The sequence below is a fragment of the Paramormyrops kingsleyae genome, chromosome 13 (genome assembly GCF_048594095.1).
Source record: "Paramormyrops kingsleyae isolate MSU_618 chromosome 13, PKINGS_0.4, whole genome shotgun sequence".
Classification (NCBI taxonomy): Eukaryota; Metazoa; Chordata; class Actinopteri; order Osteoglossiformes; family Mormyridae; genus Paramormyrops; species Paramormyrops kingsleyae.
In genome coordinates this window covers 14,099,852-14,117,819 of record NC_132809.1, presented here as the reverse complement: position 1 = coordinate 14,117,819, position 17,968 = coordinate 14,099,852, and the positions used below count along the sequence as shown (strand labels likewise).

The 17,968-nt window shown below is 47.1% G+C and overlaps 2 protein-coding genes across 3 annotated transcripts; both read left to right on the top strand.

Annotated features, from left to right (window-relative positions):
* The first annotated feature begins 2,431 nt into the window (after positions 1-2,431).
* On the top strand, positions 2,432-10,458 carry syt12 (synaptotagmin XII). Of its 2 annotated transcripts, none has more exons than XM_023822780.2 (8): positions 2,432-3,264; positions 6,390-6,446; positions 6,821-7,014; positions 7,126-7,506; positions 7,932-8,147; positions 8,242-8,362; positions 8,547-8,680; positions 8,836-10,458. In XM_023822780.2, exons 2-8 carry the CDS (start codon positions 6,401-6,403, stop codon positions 9,007-9,009), a joined length of 1,266 nt encoding a protein of 421 aa, XP_023678548.1. In that variant the 5' UTR covers positions 2,432-3,264; positions 6,390-6,400; the 3' UTR covers positions 9,010-10,458. The 2 variants fall into 2 exon arrangements, with proteins under 2 accessions (XP_023678548.1, XP_023678546.1); XM_023822778.2 differs by having other exon boundaries at positions 2,436-3,264; positions 7,123-7,506.
* A 436-nt stretch (positions 10,459-10,894) lies between these two features.
* cat (catalase) lies at positions 10,895-17,350 on the top strand. The gene is made up of 13 exons (XM_023822829.2): positions 10,895-11,067; positions 12,174-12,345; positions 12,660-12,770; positions 13,562-13,692; positions 13,817-13,921; positions 13,995-14,120; positions 14,246-14,437; positions 14,884-15,036; positions 15,111-15,249; positions 15,339-15,469; positions 15,706-15,813; positions 15,898-15,981; positions 16,329-17,350. The coding sequence occupies exons 1-13, from the start codon at positions 11,002-11,004 to the stop codon at positions 16,389-16,391; spliced, it is 1,581 nt and encodes a 526-aa protein (XP_023678597.1). The 5' UTR covers positions 10,895-11,001; the 3' UTR covers positions 16,392-17,350.
* The last annotated feature ends 618 nt before the right edge of the window (positions 17,351-17,968 follow it).

Here is a 17,968-nt window from a genome sequence, read left to right as displayed (position 1 = left end):
ACCAAGACTCCATTAGATCAAGAGGCACATAAAAAGTCAACTTGAATATGCAAGGAGGAATGGGGATAACCCTACGAAATTCTGGGAGACAGTTTTAAGGAGTGATGACACTACACCATAACTGGTTGGACCCATGGATCAGCAGTATGTCTACTGTAAGAAAGGAACATCTTGTGACAAAAAAGCAACAGGAGACAACTTTTTATTTTTCTACATGGGACAATCCCATATAGAAAAGGCCATTTTGCAAGTTACTGCACAGTATAAGCAAAACTAATTCCCTTATTTGAAATAATGAATAAATAATAGCCTTATAAGGTAACAAAACCTAATATAAAAAATAGCTGAACATACTGTCAGGTGTTTTCCTTTATGGTGGTTAAAAAACTTTGGACTGGGTGAGGGGTTGGGTTTTATTTATTCATTATTATTATTATAATTATTATTATTATTGTTATTATTATTATCATTATTGTTATTATTGTTATTATTATTATTGTTGTTATTATTATTATTATTTTCTTTCACTCTTTTTTATTTCTTATTCTGTATTCATGGCATTGACAAGGGAATTACTCAGTGGTCACTCATACTTACCTTCCATGCGCCCTCTTAATCTTTTTTATGCTGTGTTTACAAAACTTCAATAAAAAGATTCTATTTTTTTTTTTTTAAACTTTGCTGTATTGGCATCTGATGAGCAAGTCCTACATTTGCAAATTTCTGAGAATATAAAGTTACATATTACCAATGTACCAGCTCTTCTATGGCATTCATGCCGCTGCGTGGCCAAACAGGGAATGTGGTTCATGTTGCATGTTGGGATGGGGACACGAATTTCTATTGTTGGTTTACTGGTGTGACGAAAAGGATTTGGCTGACAAAAGAGATCGTGGGGACGTTTTAATCATTTACGATCTAATATTGCCAAATTGTACACGCCTATCCATCCCCCTCATCCGCCTGGGCATCTTACTGGGCACTGACTCGCCAGCACTGCCATGGTGGGAAGTGATGCATCTGACACCAGCGTATGTGGAACGATGAAGGGGGGGAGGTGAGTGACGATCAGGCTGGCCAATTGGAACACAGAGTAGGAGGTGTGGCTGCCTGACATCCAGACCAGCCCCACAGCAAACCGGATGTGGCCACTCCTGTGCGATGGGTAACCGGCATCACTGCCGCCAGAACGCGACCCGAGGTGGGTTGCAGCAACAGTGGCGTAGGAGCACGATGGCAGCAAGTAACAGGAGGCCGCCGATCGCCAGTGGCTGCAGGGGGGGCAAGCAGGCAACCCGGCACTGGCCCGGACCAAGGGCTGGCTGCAGGCGAAGAGGTGCCTGGCATGGAGCGACACTATGGTCCTCTCCTCGCAGTGGCGGGGCTTTGAGAAGCAAAACAGGCTGCTGTCCCAGTGCTGGCAGCACCCAAATGGCAGCTTGCAGCTAATGGTGCCCCTGCGCCCAGCGTCCTCAGAATGGTACATGCCGCGATGGGGCTGGGCACTTTGATGAAGTTGTGTGGCCATTTCTACCGCCCCGACGGCTGCCAGGACGCCTGTGCCATCCTGAAGGACTCCAGCCCGCCACCCTGTGCCCCAATGCAGCCGTGCCGGGGGGGACAGCCATGCAAACGGGTGCAGCGACAATTGCGGCTTCTGCTGCGTCTGCAGGACTTTCAGTAGACTTGAGGGTTGCCCAACATATTTTCAGCCATTGTAGAACTTTCCAGTTATGTATGGATAATTTAACTAACTATGCTTGTTAAAATGTTTTTTTGTGTCAGTGTTTATTTGTTTGCTAGTTAGAAGGGCAATATACAACAAAATACAAGCCTACCTGAAATAACTTCCCTAACACATATAGAGCAAAACCACAAACACCAATATCAGTATTGCATTTACATTTCACATTTTCACATGATGTAATGTAAAGCAGTACTGAACCACACTAGGGCACTGGGAATGAAATAAATAGATCCCACCCCCAGGTCCACCTACACTTCGCAGTCAGTGTTAAAAATGTGAATGAGTCATCAGTCAGCGAAAATGTAGAAGACGGGACTGATGGGAGACGAGATTACCAGACAAGATTAGTGAACTGGAGATCAACCTAGCGCGCGGCTGACCTGCAGAACAGCCGCGCGGCGAAGGGGTATTCTCCTCATCAATACCCTTATCAGCCCTATAATCCCAACAAGCATCAGGCACAAAATCGTGGCGTAACTGGTCTGGCCCCGAGTACTGCCACAACACTCCTAATTACTGAGTAAGATCGTTATTTTCCTGAGCCAAATCCCTTGTTAAGGGAACCAGCTGAACCGTGTAGTCTTACCGGATGACGTCACCGCCGTTGCGGACTCCTGTGGGTTCTGTGTAGATTCCTCGTTATTATGTAAAGTAAATAAATACACGCATTAATCTGTCGTGCATTTAGCAGCTAGGCCTTTTGCTGTATTTAGTACACAGTGGTAAAGATTTATAATTGACGCTGGCGTGAATTATACAACATCGAAAGAGTAGCGCATATAATGAAATGAATATCATTTTATTTGCAAATTATATATGTATACCCTGAATTATACAGGCTGCACTTTTAGTTAATTCTGTTCTATAGCCCCAGAGTACTCTTATCCTAAAAGAGAGATTATGTGTAACAGAAAATGACTTACTGTGCTGTAAATTCAGGCAGCATTTAATCATTATTCATTCATTCATTTTATCATTGAGACAGATTGCCTGCAGCACTGAATGCAATGTGCGACGCTTTAAACATGGGGCATTTAGCACACGGTATGCATGAAGGGATGTAAGGCTCGGTGCTCGGGCAAGTGGGTACAGCGCAGTGCCGGCTGGGGTTTGAAAGCCGATTGCAATGAAACGGCGGGGGATATTTGCGCCGAAGCAGTCCGGCGTTTTCTTCTCAACAGCTCGAAGTTGCATTGCAGGGGTGGGACTTCTGCAGTCGGGGGGAGCGCTTCCAGAGGGATGCTTTTAGCGGCGGGCATAGCGGGACCTCACCTTGCATGCTGACGCTCGGACTGCTTCGATAATACTGGCAGCATCACACGGTGCTGCTGCAAAATAGCGGAGCGCATCGCCCATGCCGCATGTACGGCTCTGAGGAAGGGACCCAACAAAGGTGCTGCTAGAGGAACAGGGGGCACTTGTTCCTTTTGATGGCGAGAGGTAAATGAACTGAGGACGGAAGATCGGTGGACTTTTCATCCGCCCTTCCTGACCGCACCAAACCAAACAGCAGCTCGGTAAGTGCGCTTCCCTGCTCCTTTGCGTCCGCCGTCATCCGATGCTGTTTCGAGCGAGCTTTGGTGTATCTCCGCGGCGTTTTCGCATCTTTTCCTTGCTTGCAGTGCCGGGTAGAAGGGGCTAAGAAGGATGAAGGTACCGTAGAAGATGTGCTGTACCTCACCTTTTTGGAGTATAAAAAAAGTTCCCTGGATATTCAATTTTCTATAGTTCGTGGAATTTTAATGCATTTCATTTAGGCTTGGACATAAGAAATTGGAGTGCAACCAGTCTTATATATTATAATCCTTATGGGAAAGAATAATTGTCAGTATTTATACCAGTGTCACATAGACATGTACCACGTATGGAATTAAATGATTTAGCAAAGATCTGGAGCTGTGCTTTCCTTCGGAGCCTTGTTAATGAGTTTATTGCATAGTTGTTTGGTTGGACCCTGTTCAGTCCTTCAGCAACTCCAAGGCAGGTTGTAAAGATGGCCTCTCTGTTCCTCTCATGCAGTGCTACACCCAGCGACCATCCGCTACACCCACCAGGAGAACGTCGGTCTCGTTCGGTGGTGCACACGTGAGACCTGGTTGCATAGGGCTCTGTCACACACAGTGGCTGCTCTGCCTCCAGAGAGGAGATAAGTCTGATATGTTGGACCCTGTAGGAATCCCCAGCCGCCATTATTTTGAGTATTAAATACAATTGTGCAGTTTTTCAACACTGACCTCACCTGCCTGAAAATCCCCCTCAGGGTGCCGTACTGGCGTGCTAATGGTAGGTGGCAAGTGACTCAGGAAGAGACAGGAAATCCAGTTCAGGGTGACCATCCATTTGGATTCAGATCAAACTGTGTGCAGAGCTTGTGCTCCTGCATGCGAAGAGAGACCCTTCTGTTCTGTATTGACTGCACCATTTATCCAGAGCAGGCGGGAGACCACAGCTTCAGGGGGTTTTTGTCCTGCTGCCTGTCATTATTAAAAAAACAGAAAGGGTCTCCCTCCCTTGCCTCCCCCCTGCCTGGGGCTGTCCCCATGGCCCCACCCCCTTGCCATCTACATCCTCAGGATGGAGACGAGCAGCAAAGCACCGGCGAGCGACAGGGCGGCTGTGCCGCGGTAATATTATTTTTACGTCCTGCCACCGCCGACCGTTGTGCGCCACTGTGGCAGCGAGGTGGTTAATTTTATTATGAATCATTGCCAGAGATTAAAAGCAAAGTTGATTTACGGGTCCTCGCCAGCCAGGCTCCCCTGTGCACAGATGAGCTGACTGTGCACCAATGCCGTTGAAATCGCTGCCGTGTGACGTCCATTATTATCGATCACTAGTGTTTTAACGTGACTGACCAATAAAGAGGAGCTGAGTGTTTTAATCCCCCCCCCCCCCCTCCAATGCAGAAGACTGCTCCGTTACTTGTAGCATGCCCAGTGGCGGTAACTTGCAGGTATCATGTCACCGACAACACGTCCCGTGTGTTCTTTCAGTTCATGGGGGCCTTGCGTGTGTCCTTGTGGTGCCCAACGTGTGCCTGAAATGCCAGGCCAATGACGAGCAGAACGTGGCATTGTGTTCTTGGTGCCCTCGTTTGGCTGCTTAGTGACCCCTGTTAGGCAGATTGCTCACATGACATGAGATTGCTGCCCCCCCTCCCCACTTTAGGCCAGCACCACCCCACTGTGGTAATGCCTCTCAGGGGAGACCCAGCACTGCTCCTCCGGTCAATCTGCGGGGGCCAGTGTTGGGTCACAGCCCCCATATTTAACTGAGAGATTGATTAATGGTTGGTTTTTAAAATGTCCTGATGGATCCTGAATGAAGAAAGGAAAACTAATATGTTTCTAGGTTCATTTTCTCTTATTATACGTACCTCCGGAGCAAAAATTCTTCTCTCGATGAAGCGGATACTATAGTGAATAAAAATCTCTCTGTTCTAGGAAGGATATGTATTTCTTAAAATATTTCATGATGGTATCACAGCACACCGCATCTGCAGATTTGAGACAGATGGTTGTGCTTTAGACCCCTAATTCTGCAGAAAACATTTGAATGTCAACGCGCAGGCTGAGGCGGCATGTCAGACAGCACGTGGGTGTGGCCAGACGCGGCTCTTAGAAAGCGCGAGAGGATAGGCGACTTCCTGCTTCCGGCGCCGCATTTCACTGGGGGCAGCGGGGGCGGCCGGGTCAGGCTGCTTTCCACACGGAGCACTGTGCCATGGTGGGCGGATGAGAGACTCCTGTCAACGCTGGGATGGTTCACAGGATGCCGAGGTCCGCCTCGTTGGCCTGCCGAGCTCTGCCTTGTTAGCCTGCCGAGGTCCACCTTGTTGGCCTGCCGAGGTCCGCCCTGTTGGCCTGCCGAGGTCCGCCCTGTTGGCCTGCCGAGGTCCGCCTCGTTGGCCTGCCGAGGTCCGCCTCGTTGGCCTGCCGAGGTCCGCCCTGTTGGCCTGCCCAGGTCCGCCCTGTTGGCCTGCCGAGGTCCGCCTCATTGGCCTGCCGAGGTCCGCCCTGTTGGCCTGCCCAGGTCCGCCTTGTTGGCCTGCCGAGGTCCGCCGTATCGGCCGCTCTCAGGGTGGGCTCCTCTGCACTGCGCCAGCTGCTCTAATTGGACTTCAGAACGTTTACAAACTTAGCTTCGAGAGTTCAATGGCACTCCGCACTCTCCTTTTTCAGTGTAATTAGTGTAATGGTCCAGCTCACCCACCCTCCTGCATCAAGAAGATTCAGGCAGTGTATGAACTCTCCCCACCCCCGGCCCCCACTGACTCAGACCGATGGGATTTGATGAGGGGGGTATAGAGAATGAGCAATTTATTCAGGGACAAATTAGTGTCTCCCTCCAACCCTGGCATTTCAAATACTAACAAATTAGCATGCTAAGAAATTATTATTATTATTATTTCTATAGCACCATTCATACATGCTACTCAAAGCATTTTACATACAGGATAAAAATCAAGAAAAAAAAACAAAGCAGCTAAATTTTGCACTTCTCTGCCCTGTTTTACACTAGCAACAAATTCTACTTCTGATGTGCGTTTCATTATGTGTACTGATATCCAGAAGACAGCTAATAGTGACAGCAAGACACCAAAACGATATTTTCTAATATCTATTTTTATGGTCTCCCACAGGAAGCACCATAATGTCCTCAGCGCAAGGCAGGGATATATCTGACTACCATTTCAGCGGTAAGTTCCATAGCTGCATTACAGCCTCCCCAGTGATGTGACACCCTTTACATGCCATGAACAATGCACATCCCTTTACATATCCTGTATAATGCTACCTCTTGAATTCCCTAGTGATGAGACATTTCAATAACATGTCACGCCTTCAAGACAGTATGCCACACGAATATCAGAACAAAAGATTTGGGCCACATCTCCAGAGGCTGCCCTTGCTGTCAGCGTTGGTTGTTTTTGTTCATTCCCAGCAGATGAATGGGAATGTGAATGTCTATGCAGCACAAATATTAGCACAAGTGAGTGGTGCCGGTTAATGGCACCACGTTGGGCCACACTTACTCCACTGGACCTGGTGTCATTTTGGTTCCTACCTGCAGTGGTTCGCAACCCGCCTGGCTGGGAGGTGGGGCTCTATGTGGCCGGTTTCCTGACGTTGCTGATGTTGGTGGCTTTCAACCTATGGAAGCTGTGGAAATCCGGAACCTTCCCCGCTCCATCCCCCTTCCCCAACTACGACCACCGCTACCTGCAGGAGAAGTATGGCACTTCTTACTCAGAAGTGAGACAAAAGGTAAAAGGGTGCTAAAATGCAGGGGGGACAGGACACCGGTTGCCATGACAATACTTGGTGCTTTATTTAAAAGTGATGGATAATGCTGCTCTCCATCTCGTTCTCTAGCAGAGAGTCGCAGCCTCCAACCACAGGAGGGCATCGACAAGCCGCAAGCCCAGCCTTCAGCTCGGGGACACCCCCGACGGGCTGCGTGAGCTAGGGCCTCTCGAGCTCATGAGCAGGGAGTTGGACCCAGCTGGAACCGGGCCGCTCAGCCGCTCCCTCTCTGCCGACTCCCTGAGTTCCGTCTCTTCCGTCGCTCACAATTTCGGCCACGACTTCACGGTGGGCCAGCTGGAGGTGACGCTGGAGTACGAGGCACGGACGGGGACGCTCTTCCTCTCCCTGCTGCAAGGGAAGGACCTTCTTGAGAAGGAGGAGGAAGACTTTCCCTCCTGCTTCATCCGCGTCACACTGCTGCCTGACGAGCTGAGCGTGGGCATCTCCAGGGTGAGACTGGCACCATTCCCGTCACAGGCTTTCTGTTGTACGCTTAACGCCTCATGCTAATGATACTGAACAATGCAGTGGAAGAATGCAATAAGACTGCAACTACAGCATCTGCGCTTATTACCAGCATCTCACAGAATGACAGCTTGCGGGCTTTGCTGTATTTCATTTGTTCGCCTTCATGGTGCGATTACTTTGAAGCCTGGTGCATTTACACCATCCTTGGGGAGATCTTTCCATCACACAGACCTTCCTTTCCTGCTATCCTGTTTTCTTTCAAGTCCGCAGATACTGACGTTCGGGAAAACATCAGCCGTTCCCACAGTTGCAATTAGGCTTTTCGGTTGGCGAGGCGTTGGTGTTGAGGGACAACGTCACGATCTGCGATTTCTGCATCTCTGCTTGTTGTTGGTGTCTGACGGCAGGTCCAGAGGAACGCGTTCACCGTGGTGTTTGACGAGCGATTCTCCGTCCCACTGGACCCAGCTTCTCTCGAAGACAAAAGCTTGTGCTTCGAGGCTTTTGGCGTGGACGCAGATGAGAGGAACATCAGCACCGGGGTAGCAGAGCTGAAGCTGTCAGACCTGGACCTCTCACTTAGGCCTTTCAATGCCTGGCTGTACCTTCAGGATGTAAACAAGGTAGTCACCGGTAAAGGGAAACTGACATGAATGTGAGAAGAGGCAGTTTGTGGTACCTTTTTTGTCTAACTGCCTTTTCCTTCTGTGTCAATAGGCTGTAGATGCAGTTGGGGAGATCCTACTTTCTCTGAGCTACCTGCCTACAGCAGAGCGCCTCACTGTCGTTATAGCAAAAGCCAAGAACTTGGTGTGGACCAATGGAAAAACCACAGCAGGTGAGATCCAGGTTTTTCATCTTTTGAAAGGAAACAAACAAAGGTAGGATTTAGTAAGCAAGATAAGCAGATCACCTTACATAACCAACTCTAGTATTTATATGAAGCATTTACTGTGTCCCCATAGCAGAGAAGAAACCTGTAAATGATAAGATTGTGCTTTTCATTTCCAATTCGGGAACAGATCCATTCGTCAAGGTGTACCTACTCCAGGACGGACGAAAGATAAGCAAGAAAAAGACTTCCATGAAGAGGGATGACACCAATCCCATCTTCAATGAGGCCATGATCTTCTCTGTGCCGGCCATTGTGCTGCAAGTAAGTGCAGCCAGAAAAGCTGTTAGCTCCTTCTGTGCCCGTCCAACTTCAGGTGCTGCCTGCTGATATTCTGTGAAGCTTGTCATCCAGGATGTCTCCCTGCTCCCAGGACCCCTGCCCCTAACCCCCATCTCTTGATGCCTTTACTCCGGCAGGACCTCTCCTTGAGAGTGACGGTCGCCGAGTACACCGATGACGGCCGGGGGGAGAATGTGGGTCATGTGATCATCGGCCCAGAGGCCAGCGGCATGGGCATCACACACTGGAATCAGATGCTGGCCACGCTGAGGAAACCAGTATCGATGTGGCATCCACTGCGGCAGACCTAGTCCCGCCACGTCATCAAAACCCTGAAGCATAGTCCCAGTCTCTCCGATCACACTCTGTTCCTGCATGGTGCCTAATGTCTCACTATTACACCACCACAGATGGGGAAAAGTTTAAAAAAAAAACAGTGAACAAGCTTATCCGAGGCTCTAGAGTAAAATAAAAAAATGATGGGTGCAAAAGCTTATTTTTTCAGGAAACGAATCTTTGTCTTTTAAAACCAGTTGTACAGTGCATATGATATTATAATAGAATACAAGCAGGTGTTGAGATGAGTTTTCTATCAGATCTATAAAGTATAAAAGTCTAAATCCTACAGCTTTTTGGTATGAAGCGTGTTTTTGTCTTAGACCCTGTCTAATATCTTGTGCTTTTTAAATCCAGGTTCTCTTAATCCAGGTTAATCAATCTTAACTTCAGGCTATCCATCTCTCCAGAGACATTCTCGAACTGAACACGTAAAACATGCAATGTGTGATACTTTGATTTTAACTTCTCTTCACTTATCGACCACTACTTAACTTGTTTGAAGATGATCACCATTGTACTACTTTTTTATAATTCTGATTCATGCATTGTTTGGTTTCCAGCATATGTTTTGTATGCTGGAATTTATGTCTGAAATAATCTCAAAGCTTGGTGAACTGCTGAACTTTGGACAGACTCTTACTGAACGTGGCATGAATGACAAACCTCCTTCAGAGTGAACTGATTCCACTCCTGCCATTGTTAATTTTTTAAATGCATTGACCATTTTTTGGTTTTAGATTTAAGCTTTACACTATAATTACACTTCTCAAATGGCCTTTGACTTTTTAGTGAAAAAGTCATCCATTTATGGATTTTCTAAGCACTACAGGATGGGCAGGCAATAATTTTTTTTGTACAATAGAATAGTAATAGAATAAGTTAATGCATTAACATATTTTGCTTCCATTGACATGTGTACTTAAAATTTCCTTAAATTCCTGCAAAGTAAGTTTTATGGTATATTTATGTATTATTGGGTTGTCTGTTGCAAGGTAGCTACATGCCAGTTCATTTGCTCATATTACATAATACCTATTCATATTTATTATGAATTATTAAATACGAGAATATGCTATAATTATGACTCAAATAAATGTTGTCTATTTTATTTATTTATTGTTTATTTATTTGACATGTAAAGGCTCCAACCACCAGTAGGCTACCGTAAATTTATGCTGTAGCAAGTTATTACATATGAGAAAATTCATCGTTTTAAACTTAAGCGTGACCTGAACATGTTTCATCGTGCCAAATCTTATCAAAGCAATATAATCATTTATTGTGTGCATTTCTACATTTTGTGATCGAAAAATTAAAATTTTACAGTGCATGATCTTTTTCAGAACTTGTAACAGATGTGCGACCAGAATAAAGTATTGTGTTAGAATATTGTTTTAAATAAAATTAAACTATAAATAAAACATGTCCGGTGTCTCATTTTGACGGTTTATATTAAAGTCTGGCATTATGGAGAGAATTTCAATGACAAGAAATCACAAGCCACATCTGTACCTGCATGGTCTGTTCCGATGTAATATTTGTGTAGCTGATTAAGACAAACTTAAAAATTAAAATAAATAAAAATAAATCAACTTAAACTTAACATACATATCTCACAGTGATGTGCCATGGACGAAGCTGTATTTTCACCTAGCTGGTTTGCCAATAGGCCGGTGAAGCCAATAGGATGCGCGGACGGACGCTCAGCGTTCAGATAATTTGTTGCTTGTGAACGCAGGCGAACAGTGGTTAGCCAATGGGAAGCGTGGAAGGACGAGTGGCGTTCAGTTTATTTACTGCACGGCCACGGAGCTTTGGACGGACGCCGGCTACACCAATAGGCTGCGAGGAAGCGGACAGGAGGGCGGGGAAAGGTGAATGACGGAGAACTGAGGAGAAGTGCCGTATAAACACAGCAGATTGCAGAGAGCCCAGGTAAAACCAGGGAAAAAACTGTAGTCGACATGGCCGAGAACAGGGAGAAAGCCACCGACCAGATGAAGCTTTGGAAGGAGAACCGCGGCTCTCAGGTATTTATGCGTGTTGTACTCCAGGCCGTTGGTGTTAGAATTAGCCGTACCGAGAGCTAGGCCTTACGGAGCTGTCAACGCCGCCCTTTCACCTACTTACCCAAGCCTTTGTGCCATTACATTAATTGCGTTGAAAGTGTCCTCGCGTCTATCAAAACGTTTAACTTGCTAAATTCTGCGTGTATGTTATGTATTTATAGTTGATCGTGCATGTGTGCCACTTTCGCGCCGACAATACAAGGGCAGCGCGAGCTGCAGCATTAATACGCAATTCTGAATGTGAACACAAAGCTGTAAATCAGTGGCATGGATATATCGTTGTTTTAACCCGTTTCATAGTTTCCCAGCATTGCATTTAGCGTTCATTAATTATCTGCGACATGCATAGTGCCTCGCGCTGACTGACTGCAACCAACGTCTGGTAACTTTGGCGTTGAAGGCCTGGTCCAGAAGGTACACAACAGTCTTCTTTTTGAAGAAGCATTTTTGAGAGGATGCATGCATGCATGCGTGCATTAATTCATTTATCTTTTTGTTGAATTTGCCTTGGTTCATTTTGAACTTTACCCCTCTGCGCAGTTGTATAATCTCTAATGGTGCCAAATGGGGTAAAGGTACAACAGGGCAAGTCAAAGGAACACGTTACAAATACAGCAAAGCTCGCATTTTTAACAGTTGCAAAAAATAAACGATTTTTCCTGACCTGTAGTTATTATGAACATTGCTATACATTGATAGAGTTTTTCACCTTCTTGTTTTGCTAAAATCACTTGAGAGTTCCTCTAACTGGTGTTTTTATGTCCAGTTGCCTGGAGCAAGATTAATTTTCTGTCTGTCTGGTTGTGGTGTTACTTTGTCATCATTATTCAGAAGGTTTGCCTCCTTGAAAGTTATAGGGAGTGATGGCATTTTGCCATGTAAATTAATGAATAATAAGATGTTGCAATATGCTTGTTATGGCCACTGGCTGTTTGTGTGAGTGATTATCTAAATGCTGAGCTTTAACTCAATGGCTTGGTAAGGTACAGTGAAACTAGCTGGAACTTTTGGTTGGCAGCTCAGGGTGTTTCTGAACGAAGAACCATCATCCTATCATGTCTCCACAGCGACCAGAGACCCTAACGACAGGGGCCGGCATTCCTGTGGGAGACAAGTTAAACGAACAGACTGCAGGGCCCCGGGGCCCCCTTCTGGTACAGGATGTGGTGTTCACTGATGAGATGGCGCACTTTGACCGCGAGCGCATCCCAGAGAGGGTGGTGCATGCAAAGGGTGCTGGTGGGTATGGCGTATGCTCCCCCCTCCTCCTTCAGTCTTGCTAGGAAGTTGAGGGATGGGAGAATGAAAACTCACTGATTGTTACTATTGCATACAGATTTACCTATAAGCGTGTAACTTAGATATCAAAGGGGAACTGAAATGTAAAGCCAAAAAAAGTACGTAATGACAGAAAACGGTAAAAAGGCCATTGATAGTGAATCATCATGTGTAACTGTTTAGTGAGCGATGCTTGTCTCCCGATCCTGATTAGCTGAGCCTGCTTGTGTTCCTCTGATGGGCAACTGACTGACAGGCTGATGCTCTCTGCACAGGGGCGTTCGGATACTTCGAGGTCACCCACGATATCACCCGCTACTGCAAGGCCAAGGTGTTTGAGTACGTGGGCAAAACGACCCCCCTCGCCGTTCGCTTCTCCACCGTGGGTAAGACCGCACCTGCTGCCGGCTCTCCTGGCACCGTGTCCACCTCTGTAAACAGACGCAATCATCCTTCTGTCTTTTCATGCTTTGTTCCAGCAGTTTGTCTGTCTTTGGTTCTTCATTTACTACCATCTATCTGTGGAATGAAAAGCCTGGTGACACAGATGTGCAGTGAACTTTCCCTGTCGTCCGAGCGCCAATCAAATGGTCGTCACCTCTTTAGCAGGAAAATAGAATGAATAGTATTTATGTAGCGCCTTTCACAATAAAGTTACGCCAAGGCACTTAAGAAGAGTGTGTGCCAATACATTATTAATATAAAAAAATGAAGTGGCTCATATAGGGGAGAAGAAAGGGAAGAATGCCAGAAGACAACAGTGAGAACAGGGCAAAATAGCCGCGTGGGGAGATCACGGCATGTCATGCCTCTGCAGTGTAGCTGGGTCTCGGGGCACGAAGGTATGACCTTTGTACTCCTGTGGTAGCCAGACGTTCATTCGCCTGCTCTGAAATTGGTCCAGCTGGCTGTAGCCCGACATGCTGTGACTAAGCAGCACGGCCTCTCTGTGTGGCGGAGCTGTTTGGGAGGAACAGCCGGCCGTACGTTGGCCCTGGTCCTGTCGGCTGCTATCTTTATACAGTGGGCGTGACTTGGGGATTGTGAACCTTGGGCTTGGGATGGGGGCCTGATTTGTGCATGCAGTCTCTGCTAGCTTATTTATAGGTCTTTGAAATGCATTGTGTCTCTGCTTTTTTCCCCCCTTCATTAAGTACTCCTGACCTACTTGTTTCAGCTGGGGAGTCCGGATCTGCAGACACGGTGCGAGACCCACGCGGCTTCGCTGTGAAGCTTTACACCGAGGAGGGTAACTGGGACCTCACCGGAAACAACACCCCGATTTTTTTCCTCCGGGATGCGCTGCTGGTGGGTCCCGTTCACTGGATTCTGAGCCTGTTGAGCCAGTTTCCCCCTTAAGGCTCAGTTTGAGTGCACGTCGCTCAAGAAGTAGTGTGGTATTTTCCATTCATACTGGTCTGTCTGTCCCTAGTTCCCGTCCTTCATCCATTCTCAGAAGCGCAACCCTCAGACCCACCTGAAGGACCCTGACATGGTGTGGGACTTCTGGAGTCTTCGGCCTGAGTCTCTCCACCAGGTAGCATTCGCTGATTTTGTTTGCTCATAAGCCCCTTTATGGGAGACTTTCTGACCTCCTTCCCTCTGGACAGGTGTCCTTCCTATTCAGCGACCGCGGCATTCCTGATGGCTACCGCCACATGAACGGTTATGGCTCCCACGCCTTCAAGCTGATCAATTCTGAGGGCCAGGCAGTCTACTGCAAGTTCCATTACAAGGTAGCAACTTACATGTCAACTGGCTATCAGGGCTGTGTTCTGCAGTGCTGCAGCATCAGTGATGCATATTGCATTTGTTAAATCCAACATAGCATTCGAAGCTTGGTATTCTCCATCTCCTTTAGACTGACCAGGGGATTAAGAACCTGCGAGCGGAAGATGCGGACCGTCTGGCATCCACTGACCCCGACTATGCCATCAGTGACCTATATAATGCCATCGCCAATGGCAACTGCCCTTCCTGGACTTTCTACATCCAAGTCATGACCTTTGAGCAAGCCGAGAAGTTTCGGTGGAATCCTTTCGACTTGACCAAGGTGAGGCTGCGGTTTAGGAGTACGGTTGACTTTCCCTGTCACGGTTTCAGTATGTCGGGGGGTTGGCAGGAGAAATGAAATGGCGCGTTTTTGGGAGTTTTGCAAAAGCCGCAGACGCCGCACAAAAAGTTTACTCACTCAGAAATGCTCAAAATATATGTACAGTTTGGTTTGAGGGCGGCCAGCAGCCTCTGACGTGATATCTCAGTGATCTGTATCTCGCGTTACCTGTATCTTTTTGCGCCAACGGAACCAAAAATTTTTACTTTGTTTTTTACTTTTACTTGGGCGTGCACTCCTAACCCCTGTGATGTGGAAGGGTCAACCAGTTTATCGGGGCTGTCTTTTGGTCCCGTCTCAAGTGTTTTTTGTTTTTTTTCATGTGAAAAGGTAAACACAGGTTACCATAGTTTTAAAAAAAATCTGTTCTTTCACATCACTTCAAGATTTGGCCCCACAAGGAATACCCGCTCATACCTGTAGGCAAGATCGTGCTGAACCGCAACCCTGTGAACTATTTTGCCGAAGTGGAACAGCTGGCTTTTGACCCCAGCAACATGCCCCCGGGCATCGAGCCCAGCCCTGACAAGATGCTGCAGGTGAGGCCCACGTCCGTAGGTGACAAGTTTGCCTTTTTTCTTGGACCTGAGCTGGATGTTTTTTCTTCGCCTAGGGTCGCCTGTTCTCTTACCCAGACACCCATCGCCACCGGCTGGGCGCAAACTACTTGCAGCTGCCAGTCAACTGCCCCTTCCGTGCCCGGGTGGCCAATTACCAGAGGGATGGGCCCATGTGCATGTTTGACAACCAAGGTTAGGTGCTCTGCAGCTGAAGTGAGGTGGGCAATGACATGAGCGATCAGAAACCAGGGTGGCTAAGTTCTCTCCTCTCTCGCCTCTAGGTGGTGCCCCTAACTATTACCCCAACAGCTTCAGTGCCCCAGATGCCCAGCCACGCTTCCTTGAGTCTAAGTTCAAGGTGTCCCCTGATGTAGGGCGCTACAACAGTGCCGATGAGGACAACGTGACTCAGGTAGGCGTCATGTGCCAGGTCATGTCACTCATTGGGCATGCAGGTCACATGGTTCTGGTAACCAATGAGAACATGATCTAGATGTGCGTTAGATGACCTCGTTGGGCACTAGTACCTTTTTTTTTATAGGTCATACTTTAACCTTGTGATAGGTGCCACTTATAAAGCTGGGCTTTGTTGGATGTGTGAGTAGACTTTCTGATTGTGTTATCTTGGGCGGGGGGGGGTCCTCACAGGTCCGTAACTTCTACACCCAAGTGCTAAATGAGGACGAGCGCCAGCGCCTCTGCCAGAACATGGCAGGACATTTGAAGGGAGCTCAGCTTTTCATCCAGAAGCGGACGGTCAGAATCGTTCAACACTCCTGCATCAGCCACGCTCAGCACTTGGGCACCAGCCAGTTCATTCTTTGTTTTCACCTCCCCCAGGTGCAGAACCTGATGGCCGTCCACCCAGATTACGGGAATCGAGTCCAGACTCTGCTGGACAAACACAACGCTGAGGCCAAAAAGGTTTGCAGGCTGTAGGCTGTAAGCAGTGGGCTGGTGTCCAGCAGCACGTCCTGCACCAAGCCAGCTGAAAGTCCTCTTATTATCCATGAACCGAGGCGAGCTGTTATACTGCATGGACTGAGCTGAGCTTTCAGACGCAGGTGTTGACGGGAGATACCGTGGTAACTGGGGCTTAAAATGTTTATGGATAAATTGAAGCGTAGGGGGCAGTGATGAGTGGAGTTTGTTTCCAGTGGACGTTTCCAGTTTAAAAAAAAAAAAAAAACTGCTTTAAAACTTACTTGGCCAGGTTTATTTCTCATTTTCTCACAGAGGGAACTGGATCTGTTTCTTTTCTCTGCCCACAGAATGCCGTTCATGTGTACACCCAAGGCGGAGCTTCCACAGTGGCTGCTGCCTCTAAGATGTGACCCCGCCCCCCAGTTTCAGGGGCCATGATGTGTCTGGCTGGCCTTCAGTTCGTACCATGCAGAGCCAGCCCTCTAACCTTTCAAGACTAATTTGGGAGTTGGAATTTGCGTGGAATTTTCTTCACTAATGATAAAATAAGACCGACGCCAAGTTCAGAATCCTTTCTAATGCATATCAATCGTCATTGCTAACAGTTGGTATTGCTTTTTTCTGTCATCTGGTCAGATGGTTTCTAGACAAAATAAGGACATATGAGTGACTAATGGAAACCTTATAGGACTTAGCTGGGCTATGGGAACTGCCCCCCCTTCACCATGCTCCATGAATGAGACCCCCAGGGTTCACTGCTCTCCTAATACAAGTCAGATGTTCCACCCCTTATCCACCAATGCCTTGTTTGGTCAAACTTGGGTTAGACACAAACTGTAATGCATACTAGAACTGGCAACTACATGGAGGGCTTAAGTGACTGGCTGTAATCCTCTTCTCCGAATAGTGTACATGCGTGTGAAAGGGTCATACATTTGTCGTCTGGGTGCCTGCGCTCCCCTCTAACTCGGATATGGCTGCTGCCTCTATTACCCATATCTGGATTGTTGTGGACGTTGTTCTGTGGTGTGGAACATTCCTGTCCTTGCAATCTACTGGTTTCTGACATGATCATACTGGATGCAGACCAGTTAGACTCCAGTGTTATTGCCTGTAGTATCCATCTTAAACATAGCCACGTTTTCTTTTTCTGCAGCGGAAGGCAGGGCAGACATGCATTAATTGTATCCATGTGCTTCCTGACTGGAAAGCAGTCATAGATAGACTGAGCTGATTTTTATGTACGGAGAGCAGCCCCTTTTTGAAATAATCGTAACTTTGACAAACACTGGTCTTATTTCTGTGTATTTGCGTAGATTCAACTTCATTTTTGTATGTGGCACTAATAAAATCAGTTGGATTAATGCTACAGCTGTACTCACAGTGAGTTTCTGTTAAATTGTCCATTGAGGGGGGGGGGCGGTCAGGGTGGACAAAGGAGCATGAAGGAAGACGCCAACAGCAGTGCGGACAGAGGGCTACATAGCCAGACCATGCGGATGAAATCCCAACAAGTGTTGTGGAAGACAAATTTATCTCTGAGCAACCTTAGCTCTAGACACAAAAAATTAAATCTGTGACTCAAAATTGGTGAAATCATTAGTGAGATGGTACAAATAAGCGTGACCACATGCTCCAGGTGGTTCCACACCAAGCTAAGAAAAAGTGCAGCATTATAAACTTTCTCAGCACCCTTACAAGCTCCCCTTCGAAGGGTTGATAACTATATATATGTCCAACATTGAATTTCCTGCTTTCCTATGACCTCTCCTTGTTTATTGTGGTTGTGACATTGGATATACAATTGTACATGTGACATGAGTTTATGTGCTTTGTATTAGTAGCTCAAACTAATCACAAACAGGATTGTCCCCTCCCAACTTCTCATATCTCCATTTACTGTTACCGGGGCAACCTTCCCTCAATCCCCTGCTTTCCCTTTTCGGCTACCAGATGTATTCTGTCTTTCTGACAATTCCCTTTTAGT